This window comes from Triturus cristatus, chromosome 10 (genome assembly GCF_964204655.1).
Source record: "Triturus cristatus chromosome 10, aTriCri1.1, whole genome shotgun sequence".
NCBI lineage: Eukaryota > Metazoa > Chordata > Amphibia > Caudata > Salamandridae > Triturus > Triturus cristatus.
The window spans coordinates 431,759,468-431,786,754 of NC_140593.1; the positions used below are offsets into that span (position 1 = coordinate 431,759,468).

The 27,287-nt window shown below is 48.4% G+C and overlaps 1 protein-coding gene across 8 annotated transcripts in view; it reads left to right on the plus strand.

Annotated features, from left to right (window-relative positions):
* The window catches only part of WAC (WW domain containing adaptor with coiled-coil), a 600,841-nt gene that overhangs the window by 543,818 nt on the left and 29,736 nt on the right, over positions 1-27,287 (plus strand). For all 8 annotated transcript variants that reach the window (XR_014970123.1, XM_085631775.1, XM_085631776.1 and 5 more), the window contains one exon: positions 12,092-12,219. Coding sequence is in view for 7 of the 8 variants with exons in the window: in XM_085631775.1 (XP_085487901.1) it covers positions 12,092-12,219 (128 nt within the window). In the remaining variant the exon portion in view is untranslated. The remainder of the gene's footprint in view (positions 1-12,091; positions 12,220-27,287) is intronic.

Genomic DNA, 27,287 nt, shown 5'->3' on the forward strand with positions numbered 1-27,287 from the left:
TTAGAGTAGAGAGGGCACTGCCAGGGCCACTCGGGCGGCTGGGTGCAGGGTGCTTTTGAGCCTTAGGGCGCTCAATGGAAATCAATGGGAATGTTCCGGTTTGGAAAGAGGCTGCAGGCTCGGGGACGAGGATGTTTCAGGTGCCACCACCACTTCGAGAGGTAAGTTGGGTAGTTGTAGGTTAGGTGGGTACCCCGGGATTGGGCACAGGGGGTCGCCGGGCGCCGGGTGCAGGGGTGCCTTTTGACGTCGGGAATCTTACCCTCTGGTTGATCGCGGCTGGGGTGGCACTTGGTTCTGAGGCTGCAGGCTTCTTCCGGGATGTCGAGGGGGGTCCTTGGGTGCCGGACTCGGGGTCACAGTCGCCGTGGGGTCGTCCTCAGGGTCTTTGTCCACTCCGGCACTGGCCAGGCTTGGCTGGTGCAGACTGTGTTGGGTCCGCGGTCCCGGGCTGGTGCCAGGGATAGCAAGTAGGTTTCTTGAGTAGAGCCTCTACTCGTGGGAGTCCCAGGGGCTTAGAGCTAAAGGGTAGCCAGGTCCTCCGGGGTTGGTGAGGTTGCTGGCCACGTGGGATGCCGCGCTGGTGCAGGTTCGAGAGTCGACAGGCCGGTAGGGCTGGGGCCAAAGCAGTTGGTGTCTTCTTCTCTTTTTAGCAGCTGCAGGGCAGGTCTTTGTTCTTCTTGCTCTTCTTGTCGTTTTTCTATCTGGAATCTGGGGAAGGAAGGTTCAGGGGGCCCCTAAATACTAGATTTAGGGGCGTTACAGGTAGGTGAAGGCCAGGGACCAATGGGTCCTTGTCCTGGGGTGGGTACACCCCCTATCCTGCCTCTCTCCTGTGGGAGGGGGGCAGTAGCCTAATCCTGATAGGGTAGGGCCTCCCATCTTCAAGATGGCGAGAGCCCGGAGATGTGCTTCACCTCGCCTCCCCCACCTGAGGGGTGGGGTGGGCAGGCTGGCACATCCCCTGTCCTTGTATGGGGTTTCCGGCCAAGCTTCCCGCCAGAGTGGGGGGTTGCAGTGGCCTGGGGAAACTCCAACTGGCGGCATGCCTTTGAAGCTTCCCTTTGCTCATCCTGGGGGAGGAGATTTCTCACCTCACCCAGGATGTGCATTGTTGCAGGCCCGGGAGAGCAGGGGCTCTCCCACCCAGGGGTCCAGCAACGTGTCTGCTGTGTGGCAGCCTGGGCAGCCTCAGAGCAGACGTGGATTGCAAGTTAGCTGTAAGGGGGCATCTTCTAAGATGCCCTCTGGGGTGCTTAGTACATTAAATCCCACACTGGCATCAGTGTGGGTTCAATGTGCTGAGAAGTTTGATACCAAACTTCCCAGGCTTCAGTGTTGCCAGTATGGTGCTGTGGAGCTCGTGTTTGACAAGCTCTCAGCACCATGTATCCTTAATGACAGCACTGCACTTACAGTGCCCAGGAATGGACCCGGGTACTGTAGGGGCACAGGGCTCCTGCTCCTGTGCCCACACCATAGGCGTAATGCACCCAGCTAGAGGGGTGGCTGGCATATGCCTTGGCAGTGTAGGTGATGGGCATGGTACACAGTGATGTGTGCCATGTCGACTCTTTGTTTTGTCCTGCACCCAGACACTCAGCCTGCAAGGGCAGTGTGTGTGTGTAAGGGTACAGGGCCTCTGAGGGTGGCACAATGAGTGCTGCAGCCCTTAGAGGCCTTCCCTGGTCACAAGGCCCTGGGTACCTAGGGTACCATTTACTAGGGGCTGACATGTGGCTAGGGTTTGCCAATTTGGAGTTTGTGTGGTTTAAGGAAGGAACATAGGCCCTGGGCACCTGATTGGCAGGAACCCAGGGTACACTCAATCGAAGTACATTCAGCAATTTAGCAAAAAGTGGGGGCATACCATGCAAGAAAGATGGCACTTTCTCACACAACCCCCCCCCAAACGAAAGGTGATGAGACTAACCTTGTCCTATGGAGTCTTCATTGTCTAAGTGGAAGAACCTGGAAAGTCCATCTGCATTGGCATGGGCAGTCCCTGGTCTGTGTTCCACTTCAAAGTCCATTCCCTGTAGGGAGATGGACCACCTCAGTAGTTTTGGATTTTCCCCTTTCATCTGCATTAGCCATCTGAGAGGTCTGTGGTCAGTTTGAACTAGGAAGTGAGTGCCAAACAAGTATGGCCTCAGCTTTTTCAGGGACCAAACCACAGCAAAGGCCTCCCTCTCAATGGCACTCCAACGCTGCTCTCTAGGGAGTAGTCTTCTGCTTATAAAAGCAACAGGTTGGTCTTGGCCTTCATCATTGGTCTGGGATAGGACCGCTCCTATCCCTAGCTCAGAGGCATCAGTCTGCACTATGAACTGCTTGGCATAATCTGGAGCTTTTAGAATTGGTGCTGAGCACATTGCTTCTTTTAGGGTGTCAAAAGCCTTTTGACAACTAACTGTCCAGTTAACTTTCTTGGGCATTTTCTTGGAGGTGAGTTCTGTGAGGGGGGTCACAATGGACCCATACCCCTTCACAAACCTCCTGTAGTACCCAGTCAAGCCAAGGAATGCCCTGACTTGGGTCTGGGTTGTTGGAGCTATCCAGTCCATGATGGCCTGGATTTTGGGTTGTAAGGGCTGTACCTGGCCTCCACCTACAAGGTGGCCCAAGTACACCACAGTGCCCTGCCCTATCTGGCATTTGGATGCCTTGATAGTGAGACCTGCACTCTGCAGAGCCTCTAAAACCTTCCCAAGGTGGATCAGGTGATCCTGCCAGGTGGAGCTAAAGACAGCAATATCATCAAGATAAGCTGCACTAAAGGACTCCAACCCAGCCAGGACATGGTTCACCAACCTCTGGAAGGTGGCAGGGGCATTCTTTAACCCAAAGGGCATCACAGTAAACTGATAATGCCCATCAGGGGTGGAGAATGCTGTCTTTTCTTTTGCTCCTGGGGCCATGCCAATCTGCCAGTACCCTGCAGTTAAGTCAAAGGTACTGAGAAATTTGGCAGCCCCCAATTTGTCTATCAGTTCATCTGCTCTTGGGATAGGGTGAGCATCTGTCTTGGTGACAGAGTTGAGCCCTCTATAGTCCACACAGAACCTCATCTCTCTCTTTTCACCCTGTTGATGAGGTTTGGGGACCAGAACCACTGGGCTAGCCCAGGGGCTCTCTGAAGGCTCAATGACCCCTAACTCCAGCATCTTGCTGACCTCAGCTTTGATGCTTTCCTTGACTTGATCTGACTGTCGATAGATTTTGTTCTTGACAGGTGCACTGTCACCAGTGTCCACATCATGGGTACACCAGCTTGTCAGACCAGGGGTCAGGGAAAAGAGGCTAGCATATTGTTGCAAGACTTGCTTGCAGTCAGTCTGCTGTTGGGCAGAGAGGGTGTCTGAGAAAATCACACCATCTACTGACCCATCTTTTGGGCTGTAGGATAGGAGGTCAGGGAGTGGCTCACTCTCTGCTTCCTGTTCTTCATCAGTCACCATCAGCATGGTGATGTCAGCCCTATCATTGTAGAGTTTAAGGCGGTTCACATGGATGACCCTTTTGGGTGTCCTGCTAGTGCCCAGGTCAACTAGATAGGTGACCTCACTCTTTCTCTCTAGGATAGGGTAAGGGCCACTCCATTTGTCTTGGAGAGCCCTTGGTGCCACTGGCTCCAAAACCCACACCTGTTGCCCTGGTTGAAATTCAACCAGTGCAGCTTTTTGGTCATACCAGTGCTTCTGGAGCTCCTGGCTGGCCTCAAGGTTCTTGGATGCTTTTTCCATATACTCAGCCATTCTGGACCTTAGGCCAAGCACATAGTCCACTATGTCCTGTTTGGGTTCTTGAAGAGGCCTCTCCCAGCCCTCCTTTACAAGACACAGTGGTCCCCTTACAGGATGACCAAACAGAAGTTCAAAGGGTGAGAAACCTACTCCCTTCTGTGGCACTTCCCTGTAGGCGAAAAGCAAGCATGGTAATAGGACATCCCACCTCCTTTTGAGTTTCTCAGGGAGTCCCATGATCATACCTTTCAATGTCTTGTTGAACCTCTCAACAAGGCCATTGGTTTGTGGGTGGTAGGGTGTAGTAAACTTGTACTGCACTCCACACTCTTTCCACATGTGTGTTAGGTAAGCAGACATGAAGTTGGAACCTCTGTCTGAAACCACCTCCTTAGGAAAACCCACCCTGGTGAAGACACCCAGGAGGGCCTTGGCTACTGCAGGAGCTGTAGTAGTCCTAAGTGGAATTGCTTCAGGGTACCTAGTAGCATGATCCACTACTACTAGAATGAATTTGTTCCCTGAGGCTGTGGGAGGTTCGAGTGGACCCACAATGTCCACGCCTACCCTTTCAAAGGGGACCCCCACCACTGGTAGTGGAATGAGGGGGGCCTTTGGGTGGCCACCTGTCTTGCCACTGGCCTGACAGGTAACACAGGAGCTGACAAACTCCTTCACCTTTTGGTGCATCTGGGGCCAGTAAAAGTGACTCACTAACCTTTCCCAAGTTTTGGATTGCCCCAGATGTCCAGCTAGGGGGATGTCATGAGCCAAAGTTAGGAGGAACTCCCTGTACTTCTGTGGCACTACCACCCTCCTGGTGGCTCCAGGAGTGGGGTCTCTTGCCTCAGCATACAGTAATCCCTCTTCCCAATAAGCTCTGTGGGTACCACTGACATCTCCCCTGGCTTCTGAAGCAGCTTGTTGTCTCAGGCTTTCAAGAGTGGGACAGTCTCGCTGACCCTGGCACAGCTCTTCCCTAGAGGGTCCCCCTGGGCCCAAGAGTTCAACCTGGTAAGGGTCAAGCTCCATGGACTCAGTTCCCTCAGAGGTATCTACATCCTCTCCAGGGGGAGAGGGGTTCTGAGTGTTGGGCTGTACAGAAGCTGGTCCCCCAGTCTTCTTGTCCTTCCTCTTGGTTGGTTGGGCCATTATTCCAGGCTCCAAACCTACTTTTTCACCCTTCCTCTTGCTCTGTGCTCTGGTTTGCACACACACCAATTCAGGGATGCCCAGCATGGCTGCATGGGCCTTTAACTCAACCTCAGCCCAGGCTGAGGTTTCCAGATCATTTCCAAGCAGACATGCAGCTGGCAACTTTGGAGAGACCACTACCTGTTTCAGGCCAGTAACCCCCCCCCAGCCTAATGTTACCATGGCCATGGGATGACTAGTGGTGACACTGTCAGCGTTGGTGACTGGGTAAGACTTCCCAATCAAGTATTGCTCAGGGGAAACCAGTGTGTCTTTCACCATAGTGACACTGGCACCTGTATCCCTCAGAGCTTCTACCCTAGTTCCATTCACCCAGGGGTACTGTAAGTATTTCTTCAAGTTGGGGGGCCACACAGCCACAGTGGCAAACTCCACTTCTCCCAAGGAGACTAAACTTGCTTCAGTGTGTTCCCAGATTTGCTCAGGGTACACCTCTGATCCCATTTGTATACTTGCTGCCCCAGGAGTGGCTGTACTGGGTGCCTTAGGGGCTTTGTTTTGGGGGCAAGATACAGTTAGGTGTCCCTGCTTCTTACAGGTATTACAAAAGGCCTTTAAGGGATCAAAGTTCTTCCCCCTATATGGTTGGGGCACATAGGGAGTAGTTTGGGTCCCACCCACCTGAACAGGTTTTTGGGGCCCTTTGGAAGACTCAGACTTTTTATCTTGGGGATTCTCACCACCTTTCCCCTGGGGAGGTTTTGTGACCACCTTCTTTTGGTCACCCCCAGTGGTTGTCTTGGTCACCCTAGTCTTGACCCAGTGGTCCGCCTTCTTTCCCAATTCTTGGGGAGAAATTAGACCTAGGTCTACCAAATGCTGATGCAACTTTTCATTTGTGCAGTTACTCAAAATATGTTCCTTCATGAATAAATTGTACAATCCAGTAAAATCCTGCACACCATGTCCAGCTAACCAACCATCCAGTGTCTTCACTGAGAAATCTACAAAATCAATCCAGGACTGGGTCTGGGTTTTGTGAGCCCCCCTGAACCTAATTCTATACTCCTCAGTGGTGAATCCAAATCCCTCAATCAGAGCTTTCTTCATGAGGTCATAGGATCCTGCTTCTGGCCCAGAGAGGGTCAGAAGCCTGTCCCTGCAGTTACCAAAGAACAGTTCCCACAGGAGTGCCCCCCAGAGAGGTTTCTTTACTTTCCTGATATCACAAGCCCTCTCAAAGGCTGTGAACCATTTGGTGATATCATCACCTTCCTCAAATTTAGGGACAATCCCTTTGGGGATTTTAAGGTCAGAAGTTTCCTCCCTATCCTTGTTTTTATTATTGCTGCCACCATTGATGGGTGCTAAACCCATCTCTCTCCTTTCCTTTTCTAGAGCCAGCAGCCTGGACTCTAGATCTATTCTTTTGGCCAGCCTCACAAGGCTGTCCTCTTCACTGGGGGGTCCCCCAGTGTTGTCTCTGGGACCAGAGCCACCTGTGTGGTCTCTAGGTGCCCAGATGCTATGTCTTGAGTTGGAGGGTATGGGTGCCATCTCCTCCCTAGGGAATAGTATGGGGAGGTTGCTGTCCTCCTCCCCTGTTTCCATTTCCTCATCTGACTGGCCATCACCATGTTCAGATGGGTGGTCTTTAGCATACTCAGCCAGGAGCTCCTGGAGCCCTTGTTTGGATGGATGCTGACCCATTTGTAAATTTTTGAGTTTACATAAGGACCTCAATTCCTTGAAAGACAAGTGTAAGTAAGGTGTGAGGTCGAGCTCCTCCACCAGGTCCATGTTATTATTATCACTAATAGCTGGGTTTGTTTGAGACATTCTAACCTGACAGTTCTAACCCTCTACCCTGACTATAGTGACTTTTATTTTTCTAAAATTCTAATGGGACTTAAGCAAGGCCCTAGCAAGACTTTTAGTAATTTTGGAAAAACCAATCAGAATTCTAAAGGCAATTTTTAAGAGTTCTGTCGTGTGATCAGATGGTAACCAAGTAGTCCAACAAATGCAAGTTTGTATCCCACCGCTGATCCACCAATGTGAGAAAGTGGCTCTGTATATACTGTTCCCTAATAGGTACAGGGTGTACAGAGTCCACAGTCCCCCAGAGGCTGATAGAGGTCAAAGTTAGGTATGACCTTACTCTCAGAAGTGGTAGCTTGGTCGAGCAGTAAGGCAGTACCAGAGGACAGTGTAAAGCATTTATTGTACACACTCAGTCAGCAAATGGTTTCACACACTCAATAACTGAACTCTAGGCCAATGATTTGTATATATAAAATATATGCTTGTTTTATTTTTAGAACCACAAGGGGATAAAAATATACTTTCTCAGAATGAGAGGTTGAATATAAATACTTTTGTTTCAAGCAATAAATTTGTAAAACAGTCACAGTTGGTTGCAATAAACAATCCTATTTCCTAAACATAACAATGCATTGAGCTCAATGGTAAATTCAGGTTATTTGTAATAAATCACTTTTCAGATTACTTTTGGAATTCCAGGTCTGGATCCTAGAACCAGCCTGGGGTCAGTATTCAGAATCAAGTGAGGAAAGTCGACTTAATAACTGTAAGGATTTTTAGATAATAATTAGCTATTTCAAAAGTTAGCACTTAGAAAATATTTCACAGAAAACATTCAATGGATCTCTATGGCAAGAAATTCAAATTGCAGGTAGAGTACTTTATCGTTACTTTAGTAATCCAGGACTGGGTGCCTAGACCCAGGACTGGGGTCCTTATCAAAAGCAGGTAAGTAATTTCGTTTGCAGAAATGGTACGATTTTAAAAGAATATTTCAAATTTGCAAAAGTAGACACTTAGAAGAAATTTCACAGAAAAGCAGACAATGGTTTCCTATGGGAGAAAAATGAGTTAGAAGTAAGTATAGTTGTGAACACTTTTCAGAGTCAGGGCTGGGCACCAAGATCCAGCACTGGGAGCTCACCTAGGAGCAGGTGAGTAAATTCGTTTTTGTCACTTGGCTGATTTTTGGTGAATTTTTGCAGTTTTGAAAAGTTCACACTTAGAAGATTTTTGAAGAAAAAGCCAGTCAATGTTACCCTATGAGGAAAATGAAGTTAGCGGTTTAAGGGTACGTACTCGACTGGTAATGTTGAAATTCCGGGCATGGACTCAGGGGTCCCCCAGTGTCAGGTAAGCACAGTTGGTTCACCCTCAGCGGTTTCAGGACGGCCGGGTGCAGAGAGAGTTGGGCCCAATGTTATCCTATGAGGGATAGGGGGGCCTTGGTTGGTGGCTGCTGTCTGGCAAGCCACGCGGCTGTGGGAGCTGGGCTCCTGGTCACTTACTCAGGGCAAGTGGGGAAGTAGGTTAGAGTAGAGAGGGCACTGCCAGGGCCACTCGGGCGGCTGGGTGCAGGGTGCTTTTGAGCCTTAGGGCGCTCAATGGAAATCAATGGGAATGTTCCGGTTTGGAAAGAGGCTGCAGGCTCGGGGACGAGGATGTTTCAGGTGCCACCACCGCTTCGAGAGGTAAGTTGGGTAGTTGTAGGTTAGGTGGGTACCCCGGGATTGGGCACAGGGGGTCGCCGGGCGCCGGGTGCAGGGGTGCCTTTTGACGTCGGGAATCTTACCCTCTGGTTGATCGCGGCTGGGGTGGCACTTGGTTCTGAGGCTGCAGGCTTCTTCCGGGATGTCGAGGGGGGTCCTTGAGTGCCGGACTCGGGGTCACAGTCGCCGTGGGGTCGTCCTCAGGGTCTTTGTCCACTCCGGCACTGGCCAGGCTTGGCTGGTGCAGAGTGTGTTGGGTCCGCGGTCCCGGGCTGGTGCCAGGGATAGCAAGTAGGTTTCTTGAGTAGAGCCTCTACTCGTGGGAGTCCCAGGGGCTTAGAGCTAAAGGGTAGCCAGGTCCTCCGGGGTTGGTGAGGTTGCTGGCCACGTGGGATGCCGCGCTGGTGCAGGTTCGAGAGTCGACAGGCCGGTAGGGCTGGGGCCAAAGCAGTTGGTGTCTTCTTCTCTTTTTAGCAGCTGCAGGGCAGGTCTTTGTTCTTCTTGCTCTTCTTGTCGTTTTTCTATCTGGAATCTGGGGAAGGAAGGTTCAGGGGGCCCCTAAATACTAGATTTAGGGGCGTTACAGGTAGGTGAAGGCCAGGGACCAATGGGTCCTTGTCCTGGGGTGGGTACACCCCCTATCCTGCCTCTCTCCTGTGGGAGGGGGGCAGTAGCCTAATCCTGATAGGGTAGGGCCTCCCATCTTCAAGATGGCGAGAGCCCGGAGATGTGCTTCACCTCGCCTCCCCCACCTGAGGGGTGGGGTGGGCAGGCTGGCACATCCCCTGTCCTTGTATGGGGTTTCCGGCCAAGCTTCCCGCCAGAGTGGGGGGTTGCAGTGGCCTGGGGAAACTCCAACTGGCGGCATGCCTTTGAAGCTTCCCTTTGCTCATCCTGGGGGAGGAGATTTCTCACCTCACCCAGGATGTGCATTGTTGCAGGCCCGGGAGAGCAGGGGCTCTCCCACCCAGGGGTCCAGCAACGTGTCTGCTGTGTGGCAGCCTGGGCAGCCTCAGAGCAGACGTGGATTGCAAGTTAGCTGTAAGGGGGCATCTTCTAAGATGCCCTCTGGGGTGCTTAGTACATTAAATCCCACACTGGCATCAGTGTGGGTTCAATGTGCTGAGAAGTTTGATACCAAACTTCCCAGGCTTCAGTGTTGCCAGTATGGTGCTGTGGAGCTCGTGTTTGACAAGCTCTCAGCACCATGTATCCTTAATGACAGCACTGCACTTACAGTGCCCAGGAATGGACCCGGGTACTGTAGGGGCACAGGGCTCCTGCTCCTGTGCCCACACCATAGGCGTAATGCACCCAGCTAGAGGGGTGGCTGGCATATGCCTTGGCAGTGTAGGTGATGGGCATGGTACACAGTGATGTGTGCCATGTCGACTCTTTGTTTTGTCCTGCACCCAGACACTCAGCCTGCAAGGGCAGTGTGTGTGTGTAAGGGTACAGGGCCTCTGAGGGTGGCACAATGAGTGCTGCAGCCCTTAGAGGCCTTCCCTGGTCACAAGGCCCTGGGTACCTAGGGTACCATTTACTAGGGGCTGACATGTGGCTAGGGTTTGCCAATTTGGAGTTTGTGTGGTTTAAGGAAGGAACATAGGCCCTGGGCACCTGATTGGCAGGAACCCAGGGTACACTCAATCGAAGTACATTCAGCAATTTAGCAAAAAGTGGGGGCATACCATGCAAGAAAGATGGCACTTTCTCACAACTCCACATTCATTTTTGATTTTGGGCGCTGTAAAAGTTCCCAATCTCACTGCCTGGGTACGCTCCGAGATAAATGACTTCAGCCATCTAAGTGCCGAGCCTCTCAGGCCAGCCTGTTCGACACGGTCGACCAAGATGGTGTGGTCGACCGTGTCGAATGCGGCCGATAGGTCGAGAAGTACCAATGCTTGGTGAATGTCCCTATCTGCATTGCTTCTTAGTACATTCTGGACCGCCAGTGTCACCATCTCGGTTGAATGCCCTGGTCGAAACCCAGCTTGGTTATGCTCCAGATATCCAGTGGTTTCAACGAAGCTAGAAAGACAGCTAGCAACGTGTGCCTCCAGGATTTTTGATAGGAATGGCAGCAGGGATATCGGGCGGTAATTAGATGGATCGTGAGGATCAAGACTGGGTTTTTTGATCAGGGGAATCAATAGAGCATGCTTAAATCCTGCCGGTACCTTTCCCTGGTTAAGTGAGTCGTTAAGCAGAGAGAGGATCCCGTGAGGGATAGAGTGCCCAATCTCTGTAAAAATGTGGGGTGGGCAGATGTCATCGGGTGATCCAGACTTAACCCGTGCCAGGAGAGTTGAAAAAGTTTTAGCATCTATAGCAGGAAGGGTGTCTAATGTAGTGGGGTTATTAAAAATATCATCTAAAGGAGACGATTTAGGAGAGCTAGCAATGTTGCGTTTTATATTTACAATTTTCTCTCTGAAAAAATCATTCAGAGAGTCACACAACTTCTGGGTAGGGGCTATTGATGGGGCTGTCCTATCATCGTCACAGAGTTCGTTGACTATGTTAAAAATATCTTTAGTTTTATTTGAGGAACTTGTTATCTTGTTAACTAAAGTCATCACTGTTGTCAATTCCCAGCCTGCATGGGTTTCCCTTTCTCAGATGGCATTTTTTGGGGCACAACAATGTTCCCCTAATAAGAATTTCAACACCACGTGCGAATTCATTTTACCTATAAGATTGTCATTAGACAATAAAGATTTGAAAAATGGCTAATACGGTTGTGTCTCCCTTCCCTTCCTGTGCATTACATTCTCTCCTTTAAGAAGTGACTTTTAGGTTTTCGTAATTCAAGCTGCTAACTTTTCTTACTTTTGATCTAAAATAGGGGTGCGTTATTTAATTTCTGCTCTTTTATAAATTAGCTGAATCATGACACATCCATGTATTTGCATGATTGTTTCTAAGCAGAATGTGTGGTAATGTTTTTGTTGAAGTTATTTGGGTTTCACCAGTTGTGGTGAAGGTTACTTTCTTAATGTACTTTTCATGTTTGAGTAGTGTGTAAGGTCAACTTCTCTCTAGCGACATTAACTGGAAAAACCAACTTAAGACAGAAGGGTTTGCTGATTGTCAGTATATCATGCAACCATGTTCATGCATAGAACAGATTCCTGTACTCCAACTAGAAAGAAAGAAAAACCTTTGTTGCATAATGATGATATCTGTAGCATAAGTAAGGAATAAGAGTCACACTGCTGTGATACGAACACCGACAGCAATAACAGACTGCAAAGATTTTACAAAACTGTACAAACATTCTTAACTTAAATCTGTCTCAATGTCCATTTCAAAAGAAGTAGTAGTTTATCAAATACCACACTGACAAGAGCTAAAATCTTGAAATAAATCTGATTTTTCTTTTACTTACTCTCAAATGTAAAGTAATGATACATACTTCTTACTCAACCTTTGTATGGAGGCATCTGTGCCTGGGACTTAAGAAAACTAAAAGATTTTCTTTTTAATTAAGTGGTTCAAGGGTTGCGTATGAGCGCATGGAATTGTTCTTTCTTGTAATCTATTATTGGTAAGGTTCAACTTTTTATAATGTAACATTTATTGAAATAACTTGGTTAGTTTTGTTAGTCCTGCTGTAACCTGCTTTGTTAAATATGTATTTTTTTCATGTAGGCGTCAAGGTTGCGTGAAGAGTCTCATAACATGGGAAGCATTCATATGTCGGAAATTTGTACGGAATTAAAAAATTTGAGATCTTTAGTTCGGGTATGCGAAATTCAGGCAACCTTACGAGAGCAAAGGTAAGAGCTATTGAAATGGATATAACTCAAGACAAAGGATGAATTTGTGTAATTCTGTAAGAATTTAATATCGGCACCAGTTATTTTTGCAGTAAAACACTAGTGAGAGAAAAATGAGACTAAACAAAGTTGTATATTTTATTCACACTTAGACGATCGCAGTTATGGGACTGCTAAACACTAAATAAAAACATAAAGGGTAGCAATTAATTTGCTGTCTGTGAACTACATGTCTACAAAGCATTGGCAATTACCATCAACCAGCTGTGCTAACTTCTTCTCTGGGCTAGTAATCCTGGTACTGCCATTAAACATTAGTCTTGAGATCACTCTGTCTAACTTAATGTTTGACTAATCCTTGCTCCGGTCTTTCTGCTTCCCTTGGGCTGGCACGTGTAGCAAAAAAATATATCAAATGCTGGTTCTTTGTCAGCAGACAGTTGACATTTAACGTCCTGGGATGCATTTTTGATGACATTCAGTGTCTTTGTTCAGTCTTTATTCCAATTCTCCTGGCTCACAGTCTTCAGCAAGGGCAAGAGGGCACCAGGTACTCTTATTCTCATAGCACCTATGTGGCTGAGAAGGTGTTTGCTCACTGATCTTTAACTGTCATTGACTGCTGATGGTTTTGGCGAGGCATTTGGCTCTTTGTCTAAACAGTTTGGGCAACTGTTCCACTAAAATCTGCGGTCCTAGTACCTGACTGCCTGTATCTCAGTAATTTGGAGACTCTCTTTGAATGTACACAAATCAAGCTTTGAGCTTGCATTTTGTCACCATTAAAACTTAACTTGACGAATGCAAACGCCTTTGCTTGAACTTAAATTTGTTGGAGACCTTACTGTACATGCTGCACCTAACTAAAGGAGGTCTCAAATATATTTGGTTAGATTGTTCTTTCTAGCAATCTCTTGTTGAAGATTTTACAGGTCACCTTTTTGTTTGGTTTTTTTTTTTGCAAAGAATTGAAGGGACTTCATAAATGACATTATTTGGGCATTTCCTCCATTGCATCATCAGTGATGCCAGGAGAGTTGAACACAGTGTGAAGCCAGCTCATAGCCGCCACATCTGAGCTGATTCTTAGGTTCTTAAATACACTTTCGGAAGACATTCTTCCTCCTTGGCTTAAAATCCCCACAGCAGTCACGGGCAAGTCCAGGTTCTCAGTCGCTGTATTGGTCCTCCTTCAGACACAATGGGTCTCAACCTCAGCGGTGGCCATTGACCATCTGATCTAAGCACATCCCAGTCGAGGAGTGAGAGTCCACCCTAGGCCTCCACATACCAACAAATTTGGCTTAATCTCAGGACATGGAGGAATCGGGATTGCAATCTTGCCACACTTTGTATTTCGCCCTTAGTCCTTCCACCCTCACACGTCTGTGGCAGTCATTACCCAATCTGCAAGTCTTGTCTACTGCCTTTATCCAGTTACTCAGAAAAGGGGGAGTCACCTTTAGCCAGTATACACATCTCCCTCCTGGTCAGTAAAATCAAATAAAAAAAGTAATATTTTCTGACCAAGATCTGTACAGATCATACTGAGCATCAGTTCCAAATAGAATCAGAATAGGGCTCGCTGTTATATAGGTGCCCACAATCATTAAGACCGCATTACTTGTGCCATCCCTTAAGCTTAGTAGCCCGGGGGTAGGAGACAAACGTGTATGTCATTGGCCTTTTCCTCTCCACCCTGCATCAATGGGTGACGCCTGTCATGTTTGCCAGCATTCTTAAAGTCAAGTAAGTTCTATGGAGCTTAAAAATTTGATGTTTTCCTAAGGGGAGCTGATTTAACTATAGAATAAGGGAGACACAGCAGATTTGGCCAGATATTCGGTTGTTCCTCTACTGGCATCTATTCTCCCCATGAATGATCAAGAATATTACATTTCTCCACATCTGCCTTGACTAGCTCCTAGTACCACATGGATACTTCCTTCCTTAGTGGCTTGATTTCTTGAAGTGTGTCCTTAAAGTCCCTACTTGTCCATTCTGCCCTGACCTCCCAAGTGGTCAACTGCCAGAATTTATACCAAGAGATGGTACCTTTGATTTCCTTCCTTAAGGCCACCCAAGAAATTATATCGGGACCAGCACAAAGCTGCCGTCAGTGCTTTATACCGGCATTAATCAATGGGGTTCTCTTCCAGGGGATCCTCATCAATAGTCATAAGCACTGAATATTCCCGCCCATGTGCGGGGACCCCGGAAATAATAAAATTATATATGTAAAAACATACATATATACAGCTCTGTATATGTATAAACATATATCATTTTTTCCAAGCAAATGCAGCTCCCATAAAAGGCTAGGCAATGTAAATATACACATCCAATAACACACATAACAATACACCTAAATCTTTTTTTTTGTTTTTTTTTGTTTTTTTTTTTTAATGAGGTAAACACTCATGAGAAAGCAAAAAATAAAGAGAACAAACTGTGGAAAAACACAGATGTACAACACATTGCCAGCCTGCAGGCTGCATTGCAATATAATACCATAGAGACTAAAAAGCCCTGTACAGGTAAAAACTGGCACCGTGCCTTTAAGGCAGCCCTGACTTCCATATCCCATCATGCCTCAGGGGTGACAGTTAGGTCAGTTGTTCTTTCCGGCTCCTTCAGTCAGGACCCTGGAATTCAGCTCTCTTCTTTTTTGACTCTTTAGTCAAGAATTATTACAACTTTAAGATTTTTTGGACTTCTTCTTATAACATCTGTGAGGAAGTTAGTATCCTGTGTTTTTCTGACTGATTTTTTGCTGTTTTGTCAGAAAAATGCCTTCTTTATTTGTTCCATGTCCATCTTGTGGAAAAAAGAAGGCTGCTTCAGACACACATGAGGTGTGTATTATCTGTCTGCCGGACTCTCACTCTCCAGCAACATGCCATCATTGTGAAGACCTTTCCAAAAGGACTTTAAAGGAGAGGGAGAGGATTAGGCTGTATGGCCTAGCAGAACGGTCGACGTCGAAGCAGTTGGTCCCTGTTTGCTCCCCATCGACGTCGGGCTCGGCGTCGAAGACTCCAGCGGCAGGATCGTCGCGGAGAGGTGAGGAGTCAAGGGGAAGTCATGCTGCAAAGAGAAAATCGTCGTCGACTTTAGATTCAGCGTCGAAGCGGATGCGTTCGACGTCGACGGCGTCTAAAAGCTCGGCGTCGAGGACTCGGCGCCACAGTTCAACGTCGAAAAAGCATCTGTCGACGTCAAGAGAAGATCGATCGACGTCTGCACAGAGATATCGTTCGTCGTCGAAAGAAAGACATCGTTCGACGTCGAGGTCGGCGAGACATCATTCGACGTCGCGAGAAGTACGTAGGCGATCTCCACCACAGTCGACGTCGAGACCAAGATCGCCATCAAGATCGCCGTCGAGGAAACATCGTTCGACGGCGAAGAGGCTTTCGACGTCGTCGGAGCATTCGACGTCGAGACAGAAGTCTCCGTCAGGAGTGACGTCGAGGCAGACGCCTCCGTCAGGGCCGACGTCGAGGCAGGAGCCTCCGTCGACGTCGAGGCAGAGGCCTCCGTCTGAGTTGACGTCGAGGCAGAGGCCTCCGTCGGAGTCGACGTCGAGGCAGGTGCCTCAGTCCTCACAGGTCTCCAAAGCTTTGGTGAGGTACATGAAGCCTCCGTCGAAGATAATCTCGACGTCGAGACAAGAAGCTCGGAGCCTCGAAGATTCGAGTCAAAGATCTCCGGTGATAGGCCTATCACCGTCGAGGCAGCCCTCTGTTGAGGGTACGCAGGAGGTGTCACATGTTCGCCTCACGATTCGACCAGTCTCAAGGCGAAAATCTCCTCATAGACTGATATATACAACTCCTGAGTCACCGCGTCTCATATCTATCTCGCCTTCAGGATCAGAGGGCTCAGGTTCAAGATCCGAATCACCAGAGCTTGTGCATCAATCTCCAATACCTGCAAGAGAAAGTTCGCAGGAGGAGGACAATGCGGTACCTCAAAGTCCCGTAAGGGAGATGCCTCAGGACCCTGCTATGCCAGACGCAATAAAGGCATCGCTAACAAGAATAAGGGGCGTGGTATTCCCAGCGACACCGATCAGACCAAGATCTCGAGCAAGAGAATCCCGAAGTCACTCTCGAGCACCAAGAAGGCGATCTAGGTCTCCCTCCCGCAGAAGAGAGTCGACCAGATCAGAGAAAAGGCGCCGTAGAACCCCTTCTACCTCCCCTTCTTCCAGATCATCCAAAAGGGATTATTCACCGACACTCTCGGAGACGCCACCCTCTCGGGTATCTCCGGTAGATGATATTTCTACATTTCAGGAAGTGTTGTGTAGAGGAGCTACAAAATTAAATATCCCTATGCCGGTTCAGGAGACCACTTCATCCATAATCTTTGAAACTCTTCATGAACGCACAGTGTCACGCCCGTTATTGCCATTAGTCCCCGGTTTGTTACAACCGGTAATGGATATCTTTCTCACACCAGCAACCACCAAAACGGCGCCGGCGAGAATTCTAAAAAAGTACCGTCCAGCTCCGGAGGATCCTTTATTCCTTAAATCAGATCCTCCACCGGACTCTGTCATCACCGCCGCTGCCAGGAAGACACATGCAGTGGCTGGGTCTTCAAAGGTACCACCAGATAAGGACAGTAAGACACAAGACTCCTGGGGGAGGAAAGTTTGCGGCTCAGCATCCTCAAGCTTAAAGGTGGCGAGTGCCTCGGCGCTTCTGGGGCGCTATGATAGGTCATTATGGGACTCTCTGCAGAGGTTCATTGACAAAGTTCCATCAGAGGACAGACGGGACTTTGAAGAGATTTTGCATGAGGGGAGTCTGGTTTCTAACCAGATCATAAGTGCAGCGGCGGACGGGGCAACACTGGCAGCGCATGAATATGCACATGGAGTCACAGCCAGAAGATCATCCTGGCTTAGATTGACGGCCCTGAAACCGGAAGCACAGGCAAGAATTTTAAATCTGCCTTTCTCCGGTAGTTCTCTTTTTGGGTCCCATGCAGACGAAGAAATGGCCCGTATGAAGGCAGAGCTGGAGACCATGAAAGCTGTCGGGCTTGAAAAGAGAAAAGAGTTTCGACGCCGCAAGGGAAATGACAGGCGCAGTTACCAACAGAGGGTTCAAACCCCTCATTGGCAAAAAAACCAGGACCAGCAAGGTCAAAAGAAACAGCAATACCAGTCCCGCAAGCCATCCAGGGGACGGGGTAACAACAGGCAGTCTAATGCTGGAAACAAAGCTCCGGGGAAGCAATGAGAAGCCGCTTCCTCCGATGCTGTCCACCGCTCCGGTGGGAGGAAGTGTTGCACATCATCTTCCAGAGTGGCAGTCCATCACAAAGGACAAGTGGGTACTGAATATACTGCGTCATGGGTACTCGCTTCGTTTCAGAAGTCACCCCCCATCGATTCCTCCTGTCAATTCATCCCAGCATCTAAAGCAGCTCAGAGAAGAGGTAGCGACGCTTCTACTCAAATCTGCAATAGAGAAAGTGCCCTTAAACCAAAGAGGAAAGGGAGTTTACTCCAGATACTTTCTCATCCAAAAGAGGAGTGTGAAGGTAGAGTTCAGACCCATTTTAGACCTACGGATACTGAACAAACACATAAGAAAGGAAAAATTTTGCATGCTGGCGCTCCACCAAATATATCCTCTTCTCCGGATGGGCGATTGGATGTGTTCATTGGACCTTCAGGATGCATATTTCCATATTCCCATCCTAAGGAATCATCGAAAATTTCTCAGGTTTGTGGTAGGCAACTCTCACTATCAGTTCAAAGTCCTCCCATTTGGCCTGAAGTCAGCTCCTCGAGTATTCACAAAATGCGTGGCAGTAGTAGCGGCTGCTCTGAGGCGCGCAGGAGTCTTCGTCTATCCCTACCTAGACGACTGGCTAATAAAGGGCTCATCACCACAGAATGTGCGGTCACAGCTGTCGCTATGCCTGAACTTATGTTGCAAGTTGGGTCTCAGAGTGAATGCCAAAAAGTCCAATTTTACACCAACGCAGAGGATCCACTACCTGGGCGCAACTATAGACTCCGTAGTAGGAAAAGTGTTTCCTTCGGAGGAAAGACAGTCATCCATTATGCTAAAAGGCAGGCAGATTATAACCAACAATCTGTCGTCGGCAAGGCAAATCTCTTCTCTGCTAGGAGCCATGGCATCCTGCATCTTCCTAGTGCCCAATGCCAGGCTAAGGATGCGTCCTCTTCAGCAAGATCTCGAGGACAAATGGGATCAAAGGAACTCCCTGTGGGAAGAAAAGGTTTGCCTCTCCTCTGCAGCCAAACAGTCAGTCAAGTGGTGGCTGAAGCCAAGGAATCTACAAGTGGGGATCCCCTTCCATCAAGAGCCCCCAACTCAGACCTTAATCACCGACGCTTCCCTTCAGGGATGGGGTGCGCATTTTGGGACTCTGCAAACTCAGGGACAGTGGTCCAGCAGCGAGCAGTTGTACCACATCAACATGCTGGAGCTCAGGGCAGTCCACCTAGCCCTCAAAGCGTTCCTGCCTGCGATCACGACGAGTACCATTCTAGTGCAGACGGACAATACCACCACAATGTACTACCTGAACAAGCAGGGGGGTACTCGATCCAGAACGCTCTCGCTGGAAGCTCAGTCCCTGTGGCACTGGATCCTAGCAAGGAACATCTCATTGAAAGCGGTGCACCTACCAGGAGAACTCAACGTGCAAGCAGACTTACTCAGTCGGCATTTTCAAGAGCCAGAGGACTGGGTAATCAACGACGAAGTGTTAGAAGACATCTTCGGGGAATGGGGGCGTCCGCAAGTGGACCTCTTCGCGGACGAGCAAAACACAAAATGCCGAGGCTTCGCCTCAAGATACCATCGACCAGGATCCCTAGGGAATGCCCTTTTGATCAATTGGTCAATGACATTTGTGTACGCTTTTCCGCCTCTCCCACTAATCCCCAAGGTGGTGACCAAGTTGCAGAATTCATCTGCCAAGATGATCCTCATAGCACCGGACTGGCCGAGGCAGTGGTGGTACACGGATCTCCTACACATGTCGATCCGACCCCACAAGCGGCTGCCGTGCAGGCCGGACTTGTTATCCAAGATGCAGGGGAAGATTTACCATCCCAGCCTTCCCTCGCTGAGCTTAACAGCATGGCTCCTGAAGTCCTCCAGTATGGCCATCTGAACCTCCCTCAAGAGTGTATGTCCATACTGAAGGAAGCCAGGAGGCCTTCGACAAGACACTCCTACTTCTGTAAGTGGAAAAGATTTTATATATGGTGTGCTCAGCATCATTATGATCCCACTAAATGCCAGGAGGATGTAATTTTGCCCTATCTTCTACATTTAGCGAGGGCAGGGTTGAAATTGTCATCCATAAAGGTTCACCTAGCAGCCATAACAGCATACAGGCGTTCGCCTTCACAGCAGTCATTTTTTAAAGTGCAGGTAGTGAAGGATTTCTTGCAAGGGCTCAAGAAAGTCTATCCCCCTGTTAGACCTCCCTCTCCTTCCTGGGAGCTAAACTTGGTTCTGTCGAAGCTCATGGGTTCTCCTTTTGAGCCTATTCATAAGGCTACCCTACAGCACCTCACATGGAAGACAGCATTTTTAATAGCCATCACTTCAGCACGGAGGGTCAGTGAGATACAGGCCCTCTGTTCTAAAAAGCCCTACACTATTTTTCATCTAAATAGGGTGGTGATGAGAACTCATCCTTCGTTCCTACCCAAGGTGGTATCGGAGTTTCATGTAAACCAAGCCATCTCCTTACCAACCTTTTTTCCCAACCCCTCCTCTCCGGCAGAGAGGGCGTTGCATTCTCTAGATGTCAAAAGGGTCCTAAAATTCTACCTAGATAGGACTAAGAATGTCAGGAAATCTGATCAATTGTTTGTGAACTATGGGGTTGTCCGTATGGGCTTTGCTGCATCCAAACGTTCCATTGCTAGGTGGATTGTTTCAAGTATTACATTGGCCTACCAACTGGCTCAGAAACCATTGGGGGCGCGCCCTAAAGCGCATTCGACAAGAGGAAAAGCGGCTACCGCGGCTTTTCTCAATAATGTCCCACTCTCCGAGATCTGCAAGGCAGCCACTTGGAGATCTGTCCACACTTTTACCAGGCATTATTGTCTGGATTCGGACACCAGAGCAGACACTCAAGTAGGACAAGCCTCCTTGAGGAATCTGTTCCATGCATAATCATTTTCATGATTCTCTTTCTCCATGGGTGATACAACCTTAGTTTCATTTGCCTGCAGGTGGAAGGGGAGCTTGCTACTCTATTCAGTGCTTATGACTATTGATGAGGATCCCCTGGAAGAGAAGGGTAAGTTACTTACCTGTAATCCTAGTTCTCTTCCAGGGGTATCCTCATCAGTCATAAGCAACCCACCCACCTCCCCAAGCAAATGAGAAGAAGTGTATTATTCATTATGGAAAGGATATATCTTTGTGTTTAGGACTACGGTCCCGCAAAGAACAACTGACCTAACTGTCACCCCTGAGGCATGATGGGATATGGAAGTCAGGGCTGCCTTAAAGGCATGGTGCCAGTTTTTACCTGTACAGGGCTTTTTAGTCTCTATGGTATTATATTGCAATGCAGCCTGCAGGCTGGCAATGTGTTGTACATCTGTGTTTTTCCACAGTTTGTTCTCTTTATTTTTTGCTTTCTCATGAGTGTTTACCTCATTAAAAAAAAAAAAAAAAAAAAAAGATTTAGGTGTATTGTTATACCTTTATTTATATATATATATATATATATATATATATATATATATATATATATATATATATATATATATATATATATATATATATATATATATATATATATGTGTGTGTGTGTGTGTGTGTGTTATTGGATGTGTATATTTACATTGCCTAGCCTTTTATGGGAGCTGCATTTGCTTGGAAAAAATGATATATGTTTATACATATACAGAGCTGTATATATGTATGTTTTTACATATATAATTTTATTATTTCCGGGGTCCCCGCACATGGGCGGGAATATTCAGTGCTTATGACTTTGATGAGGATACCCCTGGAAGAGAACTAGGATTACAGGTAAGTAACTTACCCTACTCCGCTTATCCTTTAAAAAAGGAAGCGTGCCAGTGGACGTCCAGATAGGGGCAAACTCTGAATAGTAATGTATGCATAGGATTTTCCTGACCCAATAGCACACCTCCAAGAAAGCTCTTAATACCTTCAACCGCGCCTTCTAGAAATATCTGGGATCCCCAAACTTATAGAGGAACCCCCCTCAGCCCCATCGGATTCAACATTGCTGCATAGAATCATTACGAAGCTTTCTCTGTATACACTATACCAAAGTAAGGCATAGAGTGCTCAGAATCCAGTGGATTCCCAGAGGCTAAAGTAGATAAAACTAATGCTCTCTTTTATGGTAGTGTGGGTAAGCAATTAGGCTTATCCGAGGGCTGTGTTATTAAGCATTTGTTGTAAACACATAGGTAATAAATGATTACACACACTCGGTGTCTAAATCCAAGACAATTGTTTGTAAAAACATTACTTCTCTTCCAGGGGATCCTCATCAATAGTCATAAGCACTGAATATTCCCGCCCATGTGCGGGGACCCCGGAAATAATAAAATCATATATGTAAAAAACATACATATATACAGCTCTGTATATGTATAAACATATATTATTTTTTCCCAAGCAAATGCAGCCCCTAAAAAAGAAGGCTAGGCAATGTATAAATACACATCCAATAATACATATAGGTATAATAAAACACCTAAATCTTTTTTTTTTTTTTTTTTTTAAATAAGGTAAACACTCATGAGAATGCAAAAAAGAGAAAACTGTGGGAAACACAGATCTACAACACATTGCTAGCCTGCAGGCTGCATTGCAATACAATACCATAGAGACTGAAAAGCCCTGTATAGGTAAAAACTGGCACCGTGCCTTTAAGGCAGCCCTGGCTTCCATATCCCATCATGCCTCAGGGGTGACAGTTAGGTCAGTTGTTCTTTCCGGCTCCTTCAGTCAGGACCCTGGAATTCAGCTCTCTTCTTTTTGACTTTTTAGGCAAGAATTATTTGCATTATAGTAATTTTTTGGACTTCCTCTTATTAATATCTGGGAAGAAGTCAGTATCCTGTATTTTTCTGACTGATTTTCTGCTATTTTTGTCAGAAATATGCCTTCTTTATTTATTCCATGTCCATCTTGTGGAAAAAAGAAGGCCTCTTCAGACACACATGACGTGTGTATTGTCTGCCTGCCGGATTCTCACTCTCCAGCAACATGTCATCATTGTAAAGACCTTTCTAAAAGGACTTTAAAGGAGAGAGAGAGGATTAGACTCTACGGCTTATCAGAACGGTCGATGTCGAGGCAGCTGGTCCCTGTTTGCTCCCCATCGGCGTCGGGCTCGGCGTCGAAGACTCCAGCGGCGGGATCGTCGCTGAGAGGTGAGGAGTCCAGGGTTAGTCATGCTGCGAAAAGAAAATCGTCGTCGACTTTAGATACAGCGACGAAGCGGATGCGTTCGTCGTCGACGACTTCGACGTCTAAGAGATCGGCGTCGAAGGATCGGCGTCACAGGTCGACGTCTAAAAGGCATCTTCCGACGTCAAGAGAAGATCGCTCGACGTCGACACACAGACATCATTCGACGGCGAGGACGGTGAGAGATCAGTCGACGTCACAAGAGGTTCGTAGGCGTTCGACTCCGAAGTCGACATCGAGACCAAGATCGCCGTCAAGACCAAGTTCGCCGTCGAGGAAAGATCGATCGTCGGCGAAGAGAATGGCGACGTCGAGGCAGGAGCCTTCGTCGGAGTCGACGTCGAGGCAGGTGCCTCCGTCGGAGTCGACGTCGAGGCAGGTGCCTCCGTCCTCGCAGGTCTCCAAGGCTTTGGAGAAGTCCATAACGTCGAGGCGAGATTCCCCGTCGGGGTCTAGACCTCCGTTCAGACCAAGTCCTCCGTCGACGACTAGGTTCTCGACTTCGAGGCAAGAAAAATCTCCATTGATCCTCGAGGAGTCAAGTCCCAGGTCTCCGGTGATAGGCCTATCGCCGTCGAGGCGGCCCTCTGCAGAGGGTTCTCAGGAGGTGTCGCATGTTCGCCTTACGATCCGGCCAGTCTCAAGGCGCAAATCCCCTCATAGACTGGTATATACAACTTCGGAACATGATTCACCACGTCTTATATCTATCTCGCCTTCAGGATCAGAGGGTTCGAGTTCAAGGTCCGAGTCACCGGAAATTGTGAATCAATCTCCAGTGCCTGCAAGAGAAAATAGTCCGCTGGAAGAGGGACATGCTGTACCTCAAAGTCCCGCAAGAGAGATACCTCAGGACTCGGCTATGTCTTACGCAGTTAAGGCCTCACTAACAAGGTTAAGAGACATGGACTTCCCAGCGAGACCGGTCAGATCACGTTCTCGGGGAAGAGAATCTCGACGTCGCTCTCGAACACCAAGGAGGCGATCTAGATCCTCCTCCCACAGGAGAGAGTCGACCAGATCGGAGAGAAGGCGCTGTAGGACCCCTTCCTCCTCCCCGTCATCTAGATCATCCAGAAGGGATTATTCGCCGACACTATCGGAGACACCACCCTCCAGGGTATCTCCGGTGGATGATATCTCTACTTTTCAGGAAGTGTTGTGTAGAGGAGCTACAAAATTAAATATCCCTATGCCGGTTCAGGAGATCACCTCCTCCATAATCTTTGAAACTCTTCATGAACGAGCAGTGTCACGCCCACTGTTGCCGTTAGTCCCTGGTTTGCTACAACCAGTAATGGATATTTTTCTCACGCCAGCGACCACCAAATCTGCACCGGCGCGGATTCTAAAAAAGTACCGTCCGGCTCCGGAAGATCCTCTGTTCCTAAGATCAGATCATCCACCGGATTCTGTCATCACCGCTGCTGCCAGAAAGACGCATGCAGTAGCGGGGTCTTCAACGGTGCCCCCAGATAAAGACAGTAAGACGCAAGACTCTTGGGGGAGGAGAGTTTGCGGTTCGGCATTTTCTATCTTAAAGGTGGCCAGCGCCTCAGCGCTTCTGGGGCGCTATGATAGATCATTGTGGGACTCTCTCCAGAGGTTCATTGAAAAAGTTCCATCAGAGGATAGACGGGACTTTGAAGACATTTTGCACGAGGGAAGTCTGGTTTCTAACCAGGTCATAAGTGCAGCGGCAAATGGGGCAACACTAGCAGTGCATTCTTGTGCCCATGGAATCACAGCCAGAAGATCATCTTGGCTCAGATTGACGGCCTTGAAGCCGGAAGCGCAGGCGAGAATACTAAATCTGCCTTTCTCGGGCAGTTCACTTTTTGGGTCTCATGCAGACGAAGAAATGGCCCGTATGAAAGCAGAACTGGAGACCATGAAAGCCATCGGGCTTGAAAAGAGGAAAGAGTTTCGACGCCGCAGGGGAAATGACAGGCGTAACTACCAGCAGAAGGTTCAAACCCCTCAGTGGCAGAAGAACCAGGACCAGCAAGGTCAAAAGAAACAGCAGTACCAGTCCTGCAGACTATCCAGGGGACGTGGTAACAACAGGCAGTCAAACGCTGGAAACAAGGCTCCAGGGAAGCAATCAGGAACCGCTTCCTCCGATGCTGTCCACCGCTCCGGTGGGAGGAAGTGTTGCGCATCATCTTCCAGAGTGGCAATCCATCACAAAGGACAAGTGGGTTCTGAATATACTGCGGCATGGGTACTCGCTTCGTTTCCGAAGCCACCCTCCATCGATTCCTCCTGTTCATTCGGCCCAGCATCTAACGCAGCTCAGAGAAGAGGTGGCGACTCTTCTGCTCAAATCTGCAATAGAAAAAGTACCCAAAAACCAAAGAGGAAAGGGAGTTTACTCCAGATACTTTCTGATTCAAAAAAGGAGTGCGAAGTTAGAGTTCAGACCCATTTTGGACCTACGGATACTGAACAAACACATAAAGGAAAAATTTTGCATGCTGGCGCTCCACCAAATATATCCTCTTCTCCGGTTGGGCGATTGGATGTGTTCGCTGGATCTTCAGGACGCATATTTCCATATTCCCATCCAACGGAATCATCGAAAATTTCTCAGGTTTGCGGTGGGGAACTCTCACTATCAGTTCAAGGTTCTTCCATTTGGCCTGAAGTCAGCTCCACGAGTATTCACAAAATGCGTGGCAGTAGTAGCGGCTGCTCTGAGGCGGGCAGGAGTCTTCGTCTATCCCTACCTAGACGACTGGCTAATAAAGGGTCCATCGCCTCCGAGTGTTCGATCGCAGCTGTCGCTTTGCCTGAGCTTATGTCGCAAGTTGGGTCTCAGAGTGAATGCCAAAAAGTCAAATTTTTCACCAACACAGAGGATCCACTACCTGGGTGCAACTATAGACTCCGTAGTAGGAAAAGTGTTTCCTTCGGAGGAAAGACAGTCATCCATTATCCTCAAAGGCAGGCAGATTCTATCCAACAATCTGTCGTCGGCAAGACAAATCTCATCTCTGCTAGGGGCCATGGCATCCTGCATTTTCCTAGTGCCCATTCCAGGCTAAGGATGCGTCCTCTCCAGCAAGATCTCGAGGACAAATGGGATCAAAGGAACTCCCTGTGGGAAGAAAGTTTGCCTTTCCTCAGCGGCCAGGCAGTCAGTCAAGTGGTGGCTGAAGCCACTGAATCTACAAATGGGGATCCCCTTCCATCAAGAACCCCCAACTCAGACCTTAATCACCGACGCATCCCTTCAAGGCTGGGGTGCGCATTTCGGGTCTCTGCAAACTCAGGGACGGTGGTCCAGCAGCGAGCAGTTGTACCACATCAACATGCTGGAGCTCAGGGCAGTCCACCTAGCCCTCAAAGCGTTCCTGCCTGCGATCACGACAAGTACCATTCTAGTACAGACGGACAATACCACCACAATGTACTACCTGAACAAGCAGGGGGGTACTCGATCCAGGACGCTCTCGCTGGAAGCTCCGTCCCTGTGGCACTGGATCCTAGCAAGGAACATCTCATTGAAAGCGGTGCACCTACCAGGAGAACTCAATGTGCAAGCGGACTTACTCAGTCGTCATTTTCAAGAACCAGAGGACTGGGTACTAAACAACGAGGTGTTAGAAGACATCTTCGTGGAATGGGGGCGTCCGCAAGTGGACCTCTTCGCGGACGAGCACAACACAAAATGCCGAGGCTTCGCCTCAAGATACCCTCGACCAGGATCCCTAGGGAATGCCCTTTTGATAAATTGGTCAATGACATTTGTGTACGCTTTTCCGCCTCTCCCACTAATCCCCAAGTTGGTGACCAAGCTGCAGAATTCATCTGCCAAGATGATCCTCATAGCACCGGACTGGCCGAGGCAGTGGTGGTACACGGATCTCCTGCACATGTCGATCCGCCCCCACAAACGGCTGCCGTGCAGGCCGGACTTGTTATCCAAGATGCAGGGGAAGATTTACCATCCCAGCCTTCCCTCGCTGAGCTTAACAGCATGGCTCCTGAAGTCCTCCAGTATGGACATCTGAACCTCCCTCAAGAGTGTATGTCCATACTTAAGGAAGCCAGGAGGCCTTCGACAAGACATTCCTACTTCTGTAAGTGGAAAAGATTTTACATATGGTGTGCTCAGCATCATTATAATCCAACAAAATGCCAGGAGGATGTAATTTTGCCCTATCTTCTTCATTTAGCGAGGGCAGGGTTGAAATTTTCATCCATAAAGGTTCACCTAGCAGCCATAACAGCATACAGGCGTTCACCTTCGCAGCAGTCATTTTTAGGTCTCGCCTGCGAACGCAGCGCGAAGCGCTGCTTTCGGCGAGATCTATTGTTGCTGACTTGCCTCGGAAGTGGGACAGGAGATGTGCACGCGCAGGCTTTTGGCGGATTTGAGTTGGTGTACGCGCTTACAGCCACGCGGTGTGCACATCTCCTGTCCCCCTTCCCTCGCAAGCCAGCTAGCAGTTTCACTTTCGTCCTCACCAGCCTCGTAATTTTTTAGGTCTCGCTCTCGCTGTGAACGCGCTTGCGCGTTGAGTGCCTTGTGAGTTAATTATAGGTCCGCAGCGTGGGGCGCCTGTCGGCATGCTGTGATAATGA